The 16712-nt window shown below is 47.1% G+C and overlaps 1 protein-coding gene across 9 annotated transcripts in view; it reads right to left on the minus strand.

Annotated features, from left to right (window-relative positions):
* CHD6 (chromodomain helicase DNA binding protein 6) overlaps positions 1-16712 on the minus strand; it is a 188458-nt gene that overhangs the window by 4560 nt on the left and 167186 nt on the right. For all 9 annotated transcript variants that reach the window (XM_023534463.1, XM_023534460.1, XM_023534459.1 and 6 more), the window contains 7 exons: positions 15533-15741; positions 12860-14440; positions 10363-10514; positions 9681-9887; positions 8240-8692; positions 6395-6589; positions 5324-5443 (listed from right to left, as the gene is read on the minus strand). In XM_023534463.1, the coding sequence (XP_023390231.1) occupies positions 5324-5443; positions 6395-6589; positions 8240-8692; positions 9681-9887; positions 10363-10514; positions 12860-14440; positions 15533-15741 (2917 nt within the window). The remainder of the gene's footprint in view (positions 1-5323; positions 5444-6394; positions 6590-8239; positions 8693-9680; positions 9888-10362; positions 10515-12859; positions 14441-15532; positions 15742-16712) is intronic.

A 16712-nucleotide genomic window follows, 5' to 3' on the forward strand; every position in this document is an offset into this window, starting at 1 on the left:
AAAAGTGCCTGCCTGGGAGTGGGCTTGCAGCAGCCACGCACGCTCCTTCCTGTGACTGTCACTCAGGAGCTCAGCCGGGCAATAAGGATGCAGCAAGAACCTGCCCTTGAACCTGCACTCCCGGGGCTCACAGTCTGGATGCAGAGATAATTAAAGGAACCATTGCAAGTATGATGCATCTAACTCTGACTGTGTTTCAAAAATGGCGACGATAATCCCCACGTAAACAAAGACATGGTTCCCCACGGAAAGGGAGAGATTTCTTCAGAACTCAGCATCTGAAGCGCCTGCATTTCCCCACCAGGCGCTGCTGTCATTTAGCTTCCCAAGGGGATACACGTCCACAGTGTGAGGGCAATGGTACCTCCGTGGTTAGGCAGTCTCAGTCTTCTCTGTATAAGGGGCATAAAGAAAAAGCCCTTCCCGGGGGGTCCCTGGGGAGCCACTTCCCCTTGCTGAGCCACACCGAAGGGGAGCGGTTCTAACTGTGCCCGTTCCTCCCGGCGGTTCCCGTCACAAAGCTGGTGCTCTTCCATCACCTCCTCTTTGATCACAGCAACGTGGAAGCTAAAAACATTCAGAGTGGCCTCAAGGGATCCATAACCCTAGATTCGCCTCGGGGACACAGGGCACCATTAGGGCTGAAATGTGGAGACAGGGTGGGAGGTGGGAGGGCTCGGCAGGGAGGCTGGAAGACCCCATGCTTCTCTATGGCTGCCTCTGTTTTTTCAAAATTCTTAGGCGTTTGCATAAAACCTTCCCTTCCTGCGAGTCTGGAGCAAGCGAGGGAGCAGGGACCTGGCGAGAAGCGGCGGAGACCTCACCAGCGCACGGCCTCCTTGTCTTTGAGGCTCAGAGGCAGAGCCAGCTGTGCTCCTCTGCAGAGCATATTGAGAGCAAGAAAAGAGTTAAAGATCTCACCCAGAGATACCAGAGGGGCCAGAAAAACCCTTTTATTAGGGCCAGGAGTCCTAGATCATATGCAGAAAGAAGTCAGGGAAGCTTAGGATATCTTAGGGCTGAGACTGGTGACCAGGCCTGAGAGCAGTTAAGAAATCTCTTTACAACCTTCCCAAGGACGCTTACTTTGAACTTTAATCCAGTTGCTCTGGTGTTTCCATTTGGTTCACCACCTCTCTTCTCCCTTAACTGTTAAGTCAAATCCTTAGAAAATCCAAAAGATCTTTGCTTAAGGGGTCGTCAGTCACAGAGACAGGGTTAGTTAGTGACACCGGCTTAGGTTCTCAATGAGCTGTGAGTACACACGTGTGTGACGGGCTCCAAAATGAGAAGCAGCTGAGATGCACGGGTTCCCAGGGTAGTGAGGCTGCCAGCGGCAAGGCGAACTGGCTAAGAGCGCTGCGCCCGCAGGGGGCGGCGATCACAGGAAGAGCAGTGGGAGCGCCAACCGAGCATGAGACAGGCACCGTGCCGAGGGCTCTAAGCTGCCATTAACCATCACACAGACCCCACCGGGCTGCACTGTGCTATCGCAGCCATGTTGTAAGGACTTTACGGAGCCACAGACAAGTGAAAAGCGGCGGGTGCACCTGGACGTTTCCGAGTCTCCAGAAATGCTATTTTTGAAGTCCTACTTGTTTCCCAAAGAATATTAGAGAAAAACCAGGTCCTCATGGGCAAAAAGCATTATGATGGCCAACTATGTTTGCCTGAGGAGACACGCTTCTCAAAGGCCTTGTTTTAGGAGAGCAGGAGAGGGAGGAACCTCTGATATTGTCATGTTTTGTCCTCCTTTCTCACAAATTGCGGAGCAGGAATCTGCCCGAGGGCACAGTTGGTCAGGCTCTGTGGCCCCAGCCCAGGGCTCCTTGCATGCGACCCACCACGTCACACCCCCCTTTTGTTCCCACTAGTGCCTAGCCGCCTGTGACCTGCATGGCCACTTTGTCCTGGAGTGTGCTGGGCTGGCTGCTCACTCTGGACTGGGGATGACAGCTTGGGGAGCACTTCCTGCCTGGTTCCTGTTTCTGAACACAGGCAGTAGGACTTGATGGACTGGGGCCAGGCTACAAGCATCATTTCTCACCAGTCTATCTTGAGCCCATTAAAGAAAATCACCTCAATGTGGACCACAGCGCAGCACAATCTCAGGCCCCTGCTGGGCATAGCCTTCAGCCCGGGGCCCCGGCCGGGGTAACCGCAGCTCGACCACAAAGCTTTGCCAAGCCCTCTTGCCTGCAGCCCACCCACAGCAAGAGCCAGGGAAAGGTGCTGGGGTGTGTGCTTTTCCTTTATGCCCACAAATGTTCCCTTATAACTCTCCTCACAACTCTCCGGTGGAAGGGCATGTGCGATCTTAGAAGTCTTTCTCTGGGGAAGAAAAACCCAGAGCTTTAAGAATAACGCCTCCATCTTACTTTCAAACAGTCTGCTATAAATCAGACATTCTTTAACAGACTTTATTTTGAGCTCATCAGGGCGTTTAGGACCGAATGGCAGACTTGAGTAAGACAGCGTGCATCCTGCAGGGACTCTCTGGCCCTGCCTGCTAAATTCGAGTCGCACTCATCAGGCATCAGGATGTCCAAAATGTCCCTTCCCTGCACTGAGAACCACCGACGCAGAGAGAATGCTGGGCCCTTTCGGAACTGGGAACTTGCCAAGAAGGCATATGCTGGCCGCCTTCTCCCCTCAGAGTGGGAGAGCAGCAGCAGAGAGGCCCCAGGCGTGAAGAGCGCAGTGCTCTTCAAGAAGCGCGCTGGCAGAGGAAGTCGGCTCTCACCACTTCCTGTGGGAGGAGGGAGGGTGAGTTACTCTAGCCACCCAGCTGCTGCCCACCCCAGTCAGATGCCCCTCCCAGCAGCTCTGCGACCACACACAGCGGCCCAGTCTCACTGCGGGCTTTGGCAGCTCTCCCTCCTGGTAATTATACCCTGGGAGCAAACCTGCTTCCTCTTCCAGGGGAGGCCTGGGGAGAGGGCAAGGAGAGCGAGGAAGAGGAGAGGCCGACATTCAGCGACACTGGAGGCAAAGCTGCTTTTCCACAGGATGACTTGGGCATTTATTCCAAAGCCTGCAGATACCAACTCTAAAACTTAATGCATGAGCAGAGGTGGAGAAGGTGGAAACCAAAACATCCCCTACTCTTCCCAGGAAGTTTGGCCAACAAACATCCACTGAGTGGAACTTAACCAAATGCAGTATGTAGATCCTGATTTTAAAAGTCCTAACAACAATAACAACAACAAAAATACAAAAACTAGCTCTAAAAATATTTTGGGGACAACTGGGGAAATCTGACTATAGATTCAGATATTATTAATATTAAACTGCGCAATCATGATAATAGTTACATAGGAAAACGCATGCCGAAGTATTCAGGGGTGACGTATCATGTCTGCAATTTACTGTCAAACGGCTTAGCAAGAAACAAACAAAAAACTACACACACACAGTACATATGTGTGCGTACATACATTTGATGAGCAACCACTATGCACTGGGCCTTCGGAAAGCTGAATCCCTCTGCAGTGTGTGTGATACTAAGTCTGTAACATCCACCTGAGCTGCAGCACACACAGCAGAAGGGGCCGAAGGGAGGCTGAAGTTCCTTGTGGGGTTTGAGTCTGTTTTAGAAGAAGGGGGTAGGGTCTCTATGGGAGAGAGAGCGTAGCACACCCTGGAAGGCTCCTGCCCCAGGAGGGGCCGTGGGAGACATGGTGACAGGGTTAGGAACGAGCCTTCAGGGAGCTGGAGCCAAGCTGAGCGGTGCAGTCAGGGCTATGCTGGCTCTGCCCCGGGGGAAGGCCAAGCCGCCCTGAGGACCAAGAGGACAAGTGCTTCCTGTTCTTGCCTTCCTGCAGGAAAAGGGCCTCCGAGGCAGGGACTGTGTTTATCTAACAACGAAGGGAAAGTGCATCTCTGGTAAGAGGCTGACTTGCAAGAACAGCTTAGAAATGGGTTTTCTGGCAAGGGGTCAGCGTCTGCTGGGAGTTATGAACATTAATTTCCAGAGAACATGAGGGAAATTGTTAGACATGTAGAAAGACATGAGAAAGCCAAGGGGGAAACCACATGGTTTTTCTGACAAGTCTCTAAACCAATAGCTCAGAGCCTACAACAAAGCAAGAACTGGAGGTCTCCACAGAACGACGCTGAATGATACGAGCAGAATGTGGGGAGGTAGCGTGAGGGGTTGAGAAAGACAGATGGGATAAAAACGAAGCTGAATCAGGTCGTACAGCACAGGCAGGTCTAAGAAAAGGGGTGGGAGGGACATTTTCCAAGAATAAAGCAAGAGAGGGGAAAAGGGCAGCTTTTGCAATGTGACAAACTTTCTAACAGGCAGCCCCTTGGAGACCCCCGGCCAGGCCTCTCCTCACAGTGGCCGCAGATGAGTGGGAGCAGTTGTGTTTGCAGAGCTGCTAGAAAGAAGACTCATCATCCAGGTGACAAAAATCAGGAACAAGTTCCTTGAGGACATTAAGTAACAATTTCCTTCTGCAGGAGGAGGAGGAGGAAATGACTAGAGTGGGTGGTCTTTCGGAGCTAAAAAAAGAAATCACACATCCAATTTCGCTAAGAAGGGAGGTCCGACCCCAGGAAAGCCCAGCGGGCAGAGCACTGAGAAGGCATCCAGGAAAGCCTGCGAGTTTAGGGGGCGACCCAGGAAGCGCGGATCCCCAAGAGGGTCTTCAGAGACTCCCCATTTGGGCAGAACGTACTTTCAGGAGGTTAAAAACACATGTATAATTTTCCCAAGTTCAACACATTTTCACGTTGAAATGTTATTACCGCCCCCTAGAGGTTGTGAATTTTCTATTCCAAATTTGTACTCATCTGTAAACTATAATTAACTCATATTTGTTACACTAGAAGTATTTTGCAGATGTCTTTGAAGTCTCTTCCAGACTCATGATTCTATAATAGGAAAAGGGCCATGCTTGGAGTCAGCTGTTTTTCATTGCCAGTGAGGCCGGACTAGGAAGAAACGTCTTAAATGGTAGCCAGAAAAGCTTAGATTAGAAAATGAAAATTTCCAATTATGAAGTTTGTTAACACTGGAAACAGACTCCTGATGAGTTAAGGTATTTTTTCCTCTGAACTCTCTACAAAACATCAAGCTTTGGGAATGGTTTAAGTACAAACTTAAACCAAACGTTTTGGAGGTAGAGGTTGAAAACAAATGACCATGGGCGGTCACACTGCTGCTCAAGACAGCCCAGCACCGCTTATCACCACTACCAACTTCCTGTGACGGTCCCATCCGCTTGGAAAATGGCAGGGAAACCCACTTCCCAGCAGAGCTTTCTCCCCACGTCGGAAAGGCTGGGCTCCACCAGAACACGTCCCTCTTTCTTACCCTCAGTCCTGGCTCCTTGGGGACAGCAGGAACCCTCTCTTCCCCGCTCAGAGAGCTGACATCTAATTTTCCAGGTTCCTTACAGCGTGGCCTCCTCTGCTTTGGTTTGTCTGAAAAATTCTAGGAGGCAAATGGAAACCAACGTTACAAAACGTTCTGTTACCGTCTTCTGATGAGGGTGGCGCTTTTCAGCTGGTTTTGTATTCTTCTCATTGGCGGCTCTCTGCACAGGCCCCGGCCAGGTTCCTGTGAAGGAGATGGCGCCTCGGCGCTCACCTAGGCTCTCCTCTTGAAGCGACAGCACTTCTGCAGCAGAAAGCTGGGGCCCAGGCTGTGTGCGGCCCCTGGCCCTCCCGACGAGGATGCCTGGGCACTGCTTAATCCCTGGCCCTTTCCTCTTCATTATTTTCTCAGATTCTGTCCCCGCTGCAACCTATGTGGCGGGCTCTGTCTCTGGAAGGTGTGCATCCGTGAATGCATCCCCCTCCTCTTCTTGTGAGCTCTCTCCTTCCGTTTACTATAAATTACATGTACCCAGGACAAGGATGGTGGTGGGTAGAGGTGCAAATGAGGAAAGGAAACCCAAGAAAAAACACCTGTGCTCAGGAGCCCTCTCCTACAGCTTTCTCATCTGAAGGACTTAGGGCAAAGGTAAGAGGACTCGAGGAAAAGTCCCAATGCAGTACCCGTAAAACTAAGACGACATCCCTCCCTGCAATGCGGAAACATATCAACCTGAAAAGAATACACAGGAACACTTCCGTTTATGCAACCTGAAGATCTCTTTGTGAGTTTACAACATTGTGGATAATTCTGGGGGGTTTGGGGGGCTGAGCTTAGGCCAGTTCTGTCCTCATTAGGTTTTGCATGTCTACTTCTTGGCACAGTGTTCTGACATGAGCTGTAATTTTTCTTTTTCTTTTTTTAACTCTCAAATGATGTTCTCAGTTGACATAGATCTCTCCCAGACTCCCTGGTCTTCCTGGTCTCCCTCAACATACTCCATTTCAAGAATGGCACCAAGTTCGCAGAAGCAGACAGTAATGTCAGGCGGCACCAACACACACTTACTGCTCCGAAGCCAGGAACGTCTAAGGAGTAGTCATCAGCCTGCTGCCTCAGCCAGTCAAGCAGACTCTTGCTGGGAATGGCCTTCTCAGCCTGGCTGCCAGCTGCGGGGGCCGGCTCGGGGGCCGCGGGGGCAGGCACTGGCCCTTCGGGGTGTGAGGTGCTCAGGGGGGCCTGGCCTGGGTCTTCATGGACTTCCTGGACGAAGGGAAAACAGTACGTGCAGTCAATCATGACAGAGGAAAACTAGTTTCTAAGAGGAAAACATACAAGGCGTTCTTCAAATCCTCCCGTCTATTGCCATGTGACTGTTACTCTGCCGGGTGCTGTCCACCCTGCTGACCCCCACGGGAGCTCTTGCACGTGCTGGGCGTTCCCTCCACCTGAACGCTCCTCTCTCCACTTCGTGTCGACTTGGTGAACTTCAATTCCATCCTGTGCACCCAGGTTCAGTGGTACCTCCTTTGTCACTGTCAGTGACAGTCCCAGGCAACACTGTCCACTCCATAACCTGTTCCCCCCAGCACGCTTCACAGGTTTGTTCACGTGACAAAAAATGCCTCACTGCCATTTGCTTACCTATTTCTTGCTCTGTAGTTCGAATGCCTGTCTTACTCATCTGTATTTCCAATGGCTATGATCAGGTCTACAGATAAAGTACAATGTCCATGCTAAATAAATGTTTGCATAACAAATTTTTAAAGATACTCTGAGGCCAAGGAAAAATTTTCAGTCATTCCACTGGAACTCTATGATCATTACAGAGAAACTGGAGCTTTGCACCTCTAAAAAATGAGACAACCTTCTGAAAAGCTTGTGGAATTGGTCAGGGAAAGAACCTGCCACTTTGGCTTCCCAAATTATACAGAAAGTCTAACAGAAAGACACATCCCAAACAACAGAGCCTAATAATAGAGCTCTCAAGCTCTAGAGAACAAAGTCCTTGGTTTGCTTCCCTGATCTGCCACTTACTAGCTGGATAATCTTAGACAAATCATTTAATGCTGGTAAGCCTCAGTTTCCTCATCTATAAAATGGGAATAACATTAACACCTTCACAGGGATATTGTGAGGATTACGTAGGACAATCACATAAAACCCTGAACACAGTGCCTGGCACAGAGTAAACACTCAATAAATACTGGCTATTACTATTCCTTTCAAACTATGAAAACATGAAATGTGATTCCTGTTTTGGAGCTGAAAAATCAATAAATGGGAAAAAAACAAAATAGAGAAATGGTGGTCTCTGACACATTAAGCAAAGTCTACAGGGATCTCTCTCGGCCGGGTGTTCCTTTTCTGTTGTTTACAACAATCTCTGAGTGTAGCAGGTCCTGGTGAAACCTCACAGCAACCCTCTGCAGTAGATGCTGGGGCCCCCCTTTTACGGAGGAGCGATGTGAGACTCGGCGGTGGGCCCAGTGTCTCCCAGTGAGTCAAGCTGTAGAGCCAGGGCCAACATCCCAAAATCGCTCTAGAAAGCCTGCTACCCCGAGGCAATCCTGCCCTAAATTCAACCCTGCTGTCTTGGTTTGTTAATTCAGTCTCCAGCAATTCTTCTGAAACAATGGAGGATGTGGGTTGTTTCTATTTGAAATGGCAAGGCCTCCTCCTGGGTCATTTCTCCAAGTTGCATGCAAATGAAGGGCCCTGAATGGGTTAATCCCTATCTATTTCTAGAAAAGATTGAAGGTAACTTATAACGAGGACATAACGAAAATAAGTAGGACAACTAAAATAGGGATAAAAGATCCACAAATCAAAAAATTTTCTGTCTGAGGAAGAAGTGTTTGGTGCTCAGTGCAGAAAGGTCAATGTTTTCACTTAATGGCCTCGTACACCTACCAAGATTCCTGCCTGAAGAGTTTGATCCTTCAGAAAGATGAGGTCCATCCCTCCCTCAACATGTTTCCGTCTCCCTCTCCGCCTCCTTGTGGCAGCATCATCTCTTCTCAGGCTTCCATTGACAATCTGTCCGGTCACTGGATGGATCAGGCCAGCTTGCAGAATCCCAGACAAGTCCATGCCAAGGGCTCCTTGAAGTGAACCGATAGCCCCAATCTTAGGGGTGCTGGCACTCACTGGGAAAGGAGATGTGGCTCCTGGGGACCCCTCAGATGTGCAGGAGAGATCTATTGCTGACTCCCCATGCCAGCCATTGAGGACGATGGGGGGGTGCCCATGGGTGGCAGAGAACTGTTCCAGGCTCTGAACTTTTGCATCCCTCTCCACCTCAAACTCGTAAGGACGTCTGTGCTTTTGCTCATCCTTTGTGAATACTGGAGCCAAGAAGCTCTCCTGTGAACACAGGTGGCAAAAGAGGTTTGAATGCCACTTCTGTGGCTGAATGCCAGCTCTTTCTCCAGCCCCAATTTCCTTGGGCCTACTATGATTTCTAATCATCTTCTTACGATTTGTTCTAAGTCAAAATCTTCTCAAACTTTAACACCAAATCACCTAGATAGCTTAAGATGCAGATTCTACTTCAGTGGGCCTGAACTTCTGCGTTTCTAACAGGTTTCCAGATGCTGCTAACACTGCTATTCCACGGACTAAACTTAGAGTTGTAAGATTATAATATAGGGAATCTCAACTTCAGCTATACATCAGAATCAATTTTTTAAAAATTCTAATATTCGGTCCACACCCCAGATCAATTAAATCAGAATCAGTGGCTTTTCAGGATCCCCAGTGTATTTCAATGTGCAATCATGACTGAGGCCCAGTGTGCCAACAACGTATCTCGAATTAATCTTGACTTCTGAATTTATAAAACTCACTCCTGGCTTTGATTTCCCTAATTTCTATCAGCTGCCATCGTTTCCTCAGTCCTCCAAGTCCTGAGCACACAGATCCATTCGTGCCTCTCTTTCTTTATGTATTTATCAGGCGCCGAATCGTGCCTGCTAGTTTTCCCCGCTTCTTTGGATCCACTCTGCCACTAGTGTATAGTCGAGAACCTTCTCTCTTTCTCGGGTCCGCACGTGGCCTCCCAGCTTCTGAGGCACTCCTCCTTCCTGACCCTCGTACCCCACGAAACTGCATACCACTCCAGCCGAGCTGCAGAACCTTGCTTTCATCACAGTTCCCTGCTCTGAAACTTTTCAAAGCTCTCTGCTGCCTACAGGATAAAATCCAAATTCAATTAATACTAATGGCTCTACCAAAAAAAAAAAAAAAAAAAAATCCTATCTGTTCAGTAAATATTTCTTGAATGACTCAGCTGAGAAGTGCAAAGTGTCCCTCATTCTTTGTTTCATGGTCAACACCATTCTTATGGCCTCACCTTCTGGATCTGGGCCACCAATGCTGCACCGTTGCTGAAGCTGTGCTCTGATGCTTCTGGCTCTGAGAGGCTGCTTCGAGACCCGGCACTGCTGGTTAACAGAGGGGTGGGTAGTGTACCTGAGGGCTCATACTGCTGGCTGGAGGGCCACTTCCCCTTTAACACTACATGGCAGATATTATCTAGGCGGTTGATTATCACACGATCCTGTAAAAAAAAAAAAAAAAAAAAAGGACAAAAGCTCTGAGAAAAAGTATCAAAAGTACCAGGTTACCCAAATTCACAAAGTCCCTTAAGATCAAGGGTCAAGTTTTCTAACCAGAATGAGCTGATAGAAAAGAGCACATTCAAATGTACGCACTTACAAAAGCCTTAATCTAAACTTCATAGTCTGAACAATGAAAATTAAAGCCACAGTGTGGTAAATACAAAGACAATTTGACACTTGTCTTATGGTCTAAGTAATCAAGTGCATATACCTTTAATGTTCAAATGCTACAATACTAATACCTTTAAAAGATATTAAACATTTCTCTGAATCTGTTACTGGGAAATACTCTGCAAAGTAAAAATAAATGATTCAAAGCTGAGGATGCTTTAAATCAAAGCTGAGAATGCTTTTGCCTATGAACACACATGTGGCAAAAGAGGTGTGAATGCCACTTCAAACTCTGGGAGATACCTTTGGCCACTCAGAGAAGGAGTATAGGGTTTTCTCCTGGAGGAGCTGAGCGATGGTGGGGGCCCGAGCCTCCTGCAGGTCCTCCCCGATGTCTCCTGTGATGCCCGATGTCGAGCTCTTGCTCTCCTCCTCGGAGTATTTCCCTGGATAATCTGGGAAGAAATGTTAAAAAAATTAGATACTTGGGAGAGAGTAGTGATCTGACAAATCAGGACATATGATCTTTTCTTTTTTAATTAGCCCATTCTGTGCTAATTTATTTTAAACTGAATATTAATTACCAGGCCTTCTCTTTCCAGAAGAACCACATCAGTTAAGCCATAAAGGTAGAGGCTGCACTACAGCTACCAATACAAACCATCTGATAAGAGTCTGCGTCCACATCCCAACAAAAACAACAACAACAAAAGAGAAAGGATGTTTTTCTGTGTATTCAAGAGTGAGGAGATGAACGACCACAAAGAGGCTTTCACATGCGGTGTAGTGGCGAAGACGAAATTAAACATTATAATACTTTGATACATCTGAAGGGACAGTTTATGAAATGTACAACAGCAAGAGACTGATATTTATGAAAAGGATGAAAACTCATGAAATTTACAACAAAAGCAAAACAAACCTGATTCATGTAAAAAAAAAAAAAGATGCAAATGAACCTAAAACATTTAAATTATTTCATTGATGGAAAGAAATGACAATGTAACTCATTCTCTCCAGCTTCAGTGGTGAAAGTTTATCATCAATGTGAAATGGATCTTCAAAGATCCACTGACCAGCAATAACAGGGAGTGGACAGAGAGCAGCAAAATGCCCAGGGCAGGAACTTTTTTTCTAGGTGAAACGACCAGGCATGTGTACCCTCTGACAGGTGGAGATTTCACTTCTGACTGGACAGCAAGTCTCTTAGGGAGCTAGAGACCCCTCGCCACGAATGAGGCCTTGCTAGGTCAGTGGATTCAAGGACAAAGACAGGTGTGTGGCCTTGGCCCACAAAATTTTACAGTTCCATCGGGGAAAGACAGTCAGGAAAATAGGGAATACAGGAAAACGGCAATAACAAATGAGTATCTGAAATCAGAAACCACGGTGAGTGCTACAGAGGGAGAGACAAGGTGCCGGGCCAGAGTACGGGTGGGCTGGGGGAGAGGGCCTCCCGGAGGAGAGCGAGCGCCCAGGAAGATGAGAAAGCAACGGGGACGGGCATCCTGGACATGCTGAGGGATTAAGACACGTCCAGGGAAGCAGCACAGACATGAGGCTGGAGGGGCAGAACCTTCTAGATCACGCTGAGTCCTGTAGGCCACAAAAGAAAATATGGATTTTACTCTGGACCCAATGGGGAGCACCACTGAAAGGTTTTAAGCAGAAGAGCTGGATTTATGTTTTAAGAAAAAGCAAAATGATGTGAGAAAACCCCTTATACCCCAAATTTCGCAGGGCTGACAATGGCCCCAAAGGACATCGGTGTGCGAATAGTTTCTCCCTAAAGCACACTCCTCTATACCATGCTCACTGGACTGAGTTTCCAAGGACTATATGGGGATTTTCTCTACCCAAGGGTTCAAAAAGCAAAGTGAGTTTTATAATTCAGCACATGGCAAGCACCCTTCATGGCCTGGGGTGAGGAGGATGGGCATGGACGTAAACTAGCTCCTCCTGGGTTAGCTGGGGCTTTAAGCTACTTTCAGTTCAGCTTCTCTGTCCTTATCCTATCCTAGCTCGTGTGTCAAGTTAAATTTGGGTTCGGAAGACTTCCCAAGATAATCACTCGTCACAGTGACTTAAACCAAAGGTTGGGTAATCACGGTATTTCTATTCCTGCAAAGCAGATAAAAAAATCTCAGGGTCATCTAGATTCTTAACATTTTAAAATTCCTTCTAACTTGAACCCTTATCTAAGGTTTCCCTATTTAAAAAAGATCGAATCTATGTGTACTTTTGTTGAGTTACTTTTATTTTAATTTCTGCTGAGTTACTAAAAGGAATCTAAACCAAATGCACCAACATTAAATCACAGAGTTTGGCAATGACACAAATAAATGGTACTATTTTTGTTCGCCTTAACCAAGATTACATTTGTTTGTATTTTTGTGGCGTTCCTGAGAAATTACACCTACGTTAAGTTGCAGGCTCCTGAGATTCCCTGGTTGTCCTGCTCTTCTTAGTTTAAAGCACCTAATCTGGTAGAACAAACCCGTTCTCCTTGATCCCACCTCCAGCATCTATCGCGTAGGAAGTACACGGCCTCTGTCCCAATCACACGGCTGATGCAGCCAAGGTGCTTCGACTGTCTACAATCATCCTGTTTTCTGGAATGACCAGGGTTAAGCTGTCTTATTTTCACACCAAGGCCTGGGACCTTCGGTTTTAAACACATGGTTAAGTGTAAGCAGGTCCCTTTCAGAAGCCGTAAATCTCTTAGCCCTCCCCGCTCACTCCCACACCCTGCCATGTGAGAACTGATTATCCAAAGTACCGCAAGGTCTCACATACTTACCTTGACTATGGCAGTTTCCATCTCTATCATAATCGTCTTTGCTCTCAAAATCCACGTCTTCTGATTTGAGCTCACTTCCTTCAGGGGGATACACAGGGAAGCCTTTTTTCCCCTCTGCACTGTCTCTCCAAGGTTCCTTCAGAAGTTCATGCTTCACCGGAAATGGCTCTGACGGGATAGCAGTGAGCTCCCCCTCCACTGTGATATTATTAGTTTTGCTCTTGTACAGGTCTGGGTTATAACCCTTGGGCTTCTCCACTTCAAATTCATCACTCTCAAGGCCACGCGTCCACCTCTCCACGTGTTTGCAGTGACACTGACAGGCAGCTTGAGGAAAAGGCCCCTGAAGTCTGGGATTCTGGCTCGCAGCCTCCAGGCTGCCCTTCCTGGCTTCTATGTGGAAGCCTCGGCTCTTTTCCCTCGGGATATGAGCAGTGGGCTCTGTGAGAGGCAGAACCTCCGGCCCTCCCCTCAGGCCTGCTGCCATGTCTAGGCTCTCCTCCTCGTTTTCCTCCTCTTCCTCCTCCTCGTCACTGTGGTTCTGGCTCAAAATCAAGTTACTTTCTAAACTTTTATTTTCTAATAAATCAATTAATTGCTGCTCTGATGACAGGTTTCTTTTGGAGTCACAGACACTAAGATTACACATATCTACAAATCCACTTTCATTTCCTTGATCCAAGGAAGGGGACGCCAAGCACTTGGCTTCTAACTGCCCGATGCTTTCGGGTCTCTGCCCTGCCTCACTGCAGCAGAGGTCCCCTTCCCTTGAAAGAGACATCAACAAATGTTTTTCATTTTTAATGTTCATTTGAGCTACTCCTGCTTCTAAACTATCCATAAAAGAGGGGCTTGACGCTATTTCTGCCTCATGGCCACCGGGCTGGCAGTCCCTGTCTCTGCTTGCTGAGATGGCAACAGCGTCTTTTCTAGATCCTATACTGGTACTTGGGCTCTCCTGAAGAGAGCCTGGCTCTCGGCTGAGCACCTTCTTACCATACATCATGCTCTCCAAGGACTCAGGCAGCAGACTTTCATCACGGGTGATGGAAATGACATCCTGAACTTTAGAAATAAAGTTTTCACAAGTCATGTCAGATAAGCTGCCCCTAGGTGGACCGAGATGATCATTTCGACCTTCTATTTTCCCTAGATTATCAGGTTCATTTTCAAGGGACTCTGAAGTCCTGCTCATTTGAGTGTATGTAAGAGATTCATACAGTTTGGAGCTGGTCTGGTAAAGGCAACAGAGACTTTCCGGTGCCTGGGTGTCAGGTCTTTTATGCTGGGCATAGTTTCTGTAGGCGTCCAGGAAGGACAGCTGGGGGTCGGTCATGATGTAATAATCAGTGCGGTTCAGCCCATGTTTGGCGGTGCCGATGAGCAGGTCTCGGTCGTGCTTCCCACACTCCCACCACACTGGGAGGTAGAGGCTGGGCCTGCAGAGCTGGAGGCGCTCGTGCAGATGGGGACACGTGAGCACTTGCTCTCGGACCTTCCGTAACAGTTCAATGCGGTACAGAGTCCTTGCTGCCCGTTCCTCAGTGATGGGTTCAACGTAGATGGTGGGATCCGGGGGACCTGGAAGGTAAACACAGGGCCGATCACTCAGGATGCCGTCGGGCACTCGCTGCCCTTCTGAGGCCCTGCTCTTTGGTCGTACAGTTTAACTCCCTGGTCCGCAGCACGGCAGCCTCCGGTGTGTGGACCCCCGCTAAACGGAACGCTACAAGAGAATGGAAGGTTCTTATGAAACAGGGACAGACCCAGCGAGGGTGAAAAAAGAGCATGAAAATGTCAGTTCTGGGAATAAGATTAGTTCCCATTCGGTAAGCATGCACTACGTGCCCTCTGAGCCAGGTATGTTACCCATGTATAGAGTTCTCACAAAATTCTATGATATACGAACGTCATCCTTGTTTTAAAGATGAGGAAATAGGCTCAATAAGCTCACCTGCTCAAGGTGGCAGAACCAGGCAGGATTTGGTTCCAGATCTTTCCAATCTATCTAGCTCCCTGGCTTTAAGGACAACACCCTAAGCAAGCCACATGGCAAAAAAGTTGAGATGTCTGTACATGCTGCCACCAGCCCAGAACCCTGAGCTGGGTAGGCTCACTGTACTTTTCAGCTTTCCTAAAATACAGAAATACAGTCCGTAGTAAGTTTATTTGTAAGTATGAGGCTGAGAAAGGACTCAGAGAAGCTGCTGCAAATAATTCCAACCAGGAAGAAATTTCTCAGAAAAGGTCTCTATCCAATTAGGGGATGTTTAAATGAGAGCCAGTTCCTTTCTCTAGCTACAAGTCAACACATGAGAAAACAGTTACAATTTAATCTAAAGAAGGTGCAAAGTTCGTCGTAAGATAAATCTCTGAGACTTAAAAGAAATAAAACTATCTTTTGGAAAAGGAAATTAATAGTAGTCTTAATATTTCTGTGAGGTTTTGATCTGAATTTCAATCTTTGTTGCAGTTACACCATTTTGGGGGAGAGGTTTTATGAGGGTGGACCCAATTTGAAGTTCATAAATTTGTGAAAACCCACTTGTCTTTACCTGAAATCTTTAGGTAGACTCTGCTCTCCTAATTACACCTGAAGTAATTCTGAACCTTGAAAATAAACATGTTTTTTCCTTGTCTCGTCTAGAATATAATGACAGAGAGTTTTCTTACCACCATCTTTCCATGCGGGCAGACGACAGACGTTCCGGCACATGGCCACAAAACTATAAAAATAGTGTTCCAGGCTCTCATCCGACTTCTTGTCCAAACGAGAAATGATGCGGAACTGCGTCCAGTCAAAAGTTTTCTTTTCTTGATCATAAACAACACCAAAGGACGACACTGTTCTGTAGAAGTCTGCTTGTTCTCTCCTTGTCCACCTGAGATTTAATCAGAAAGGGAGTGACCTGTTTTCCCTTTTTTTGTTAAAAAAACCAACAAAGTAAATTTCTGAACGCCTACTAGAAGAGCCTATGAAGTCAAGAAAGCAGGTTGAGCTGGTTTGTCTATTTTATTGGTTATTTTCATTTAAGTTAAACTGGGCTGAGAGGTTAATAATGCAAACAGCCTATCATCCTACCAGTACCTCCAAACCTTCTAGCTCTTTCTTGATATTTACCTGTCAATTTCTAAATCATGTGTGCAAACCTGTGATCTCTTGATTCATCAATTTTAGAAATTACCTAGTTAATTTCTTCTATGAGAAATAAAAGTTTTTAAAATCCCATTTATGCTTAAATATTTTGCCTTATTTTTCCCTTCTGTATGACAGCTTAGAATCACAGACTCCTGGAGGGGCCTTCCAGACCATCAAATTCACCTTCTTCATTTTACAGACAAGAAGGGAAGTGCCTCCTGCAGCCACACGCCTCCTCTGACCCCAGCACACATCAGCTTTTTCCCTAGTTATATACGCCGGTCGCCCATTTCAGTTATAATCTCTAGGACACAAAGGTTCTCAAGTCTTTATATCCTATAGGATTAAGATAATGACTTAAGGGAGTTGAACTATTACATTCCACCATAGTCTTTATGAGGAGCGCTGGACACTCTACCCCCAGAGGGAATGAGATAAGGAGTAGGGTGAAGGGGGCAGTGGAAGAGTGAGAACTAGGGAATAAGCGGTTCTGGTTCTCTTTGGAACTGTGAAAGAAAGACGGGAGAACTACTTCCCTTGAATCACCCAATTTCATAAAGCCAGAAGGAGTGCAAAGAAATAACTGAATTTGTTATGTGGTGTACTTTTAATTCACTGGGTGTTAGTTATATCAGAAGGACGGATAAAAAGACTCAAAGAACTGCAGCTTCATTCATTTTTCTGGTGACATCATTCCCAGCCTGTGCTGGCCTA

The sequence above is a fragment of the Pteropus vampyrus genome, unplaced genomic scaffold, assembly GCF_000151845.1.
Source record: "Pteropus vampyrus isolate Shadow unplaced genomic scaffold, Pvam_2.0 Scaffold125, whole genome shotgun sequence".
NCBI lineage: Eukaryota > Metazoa > Chordata > Mammalia > Chiroptera > Pteropodidae > Pteropus > Pteropus vampyrus.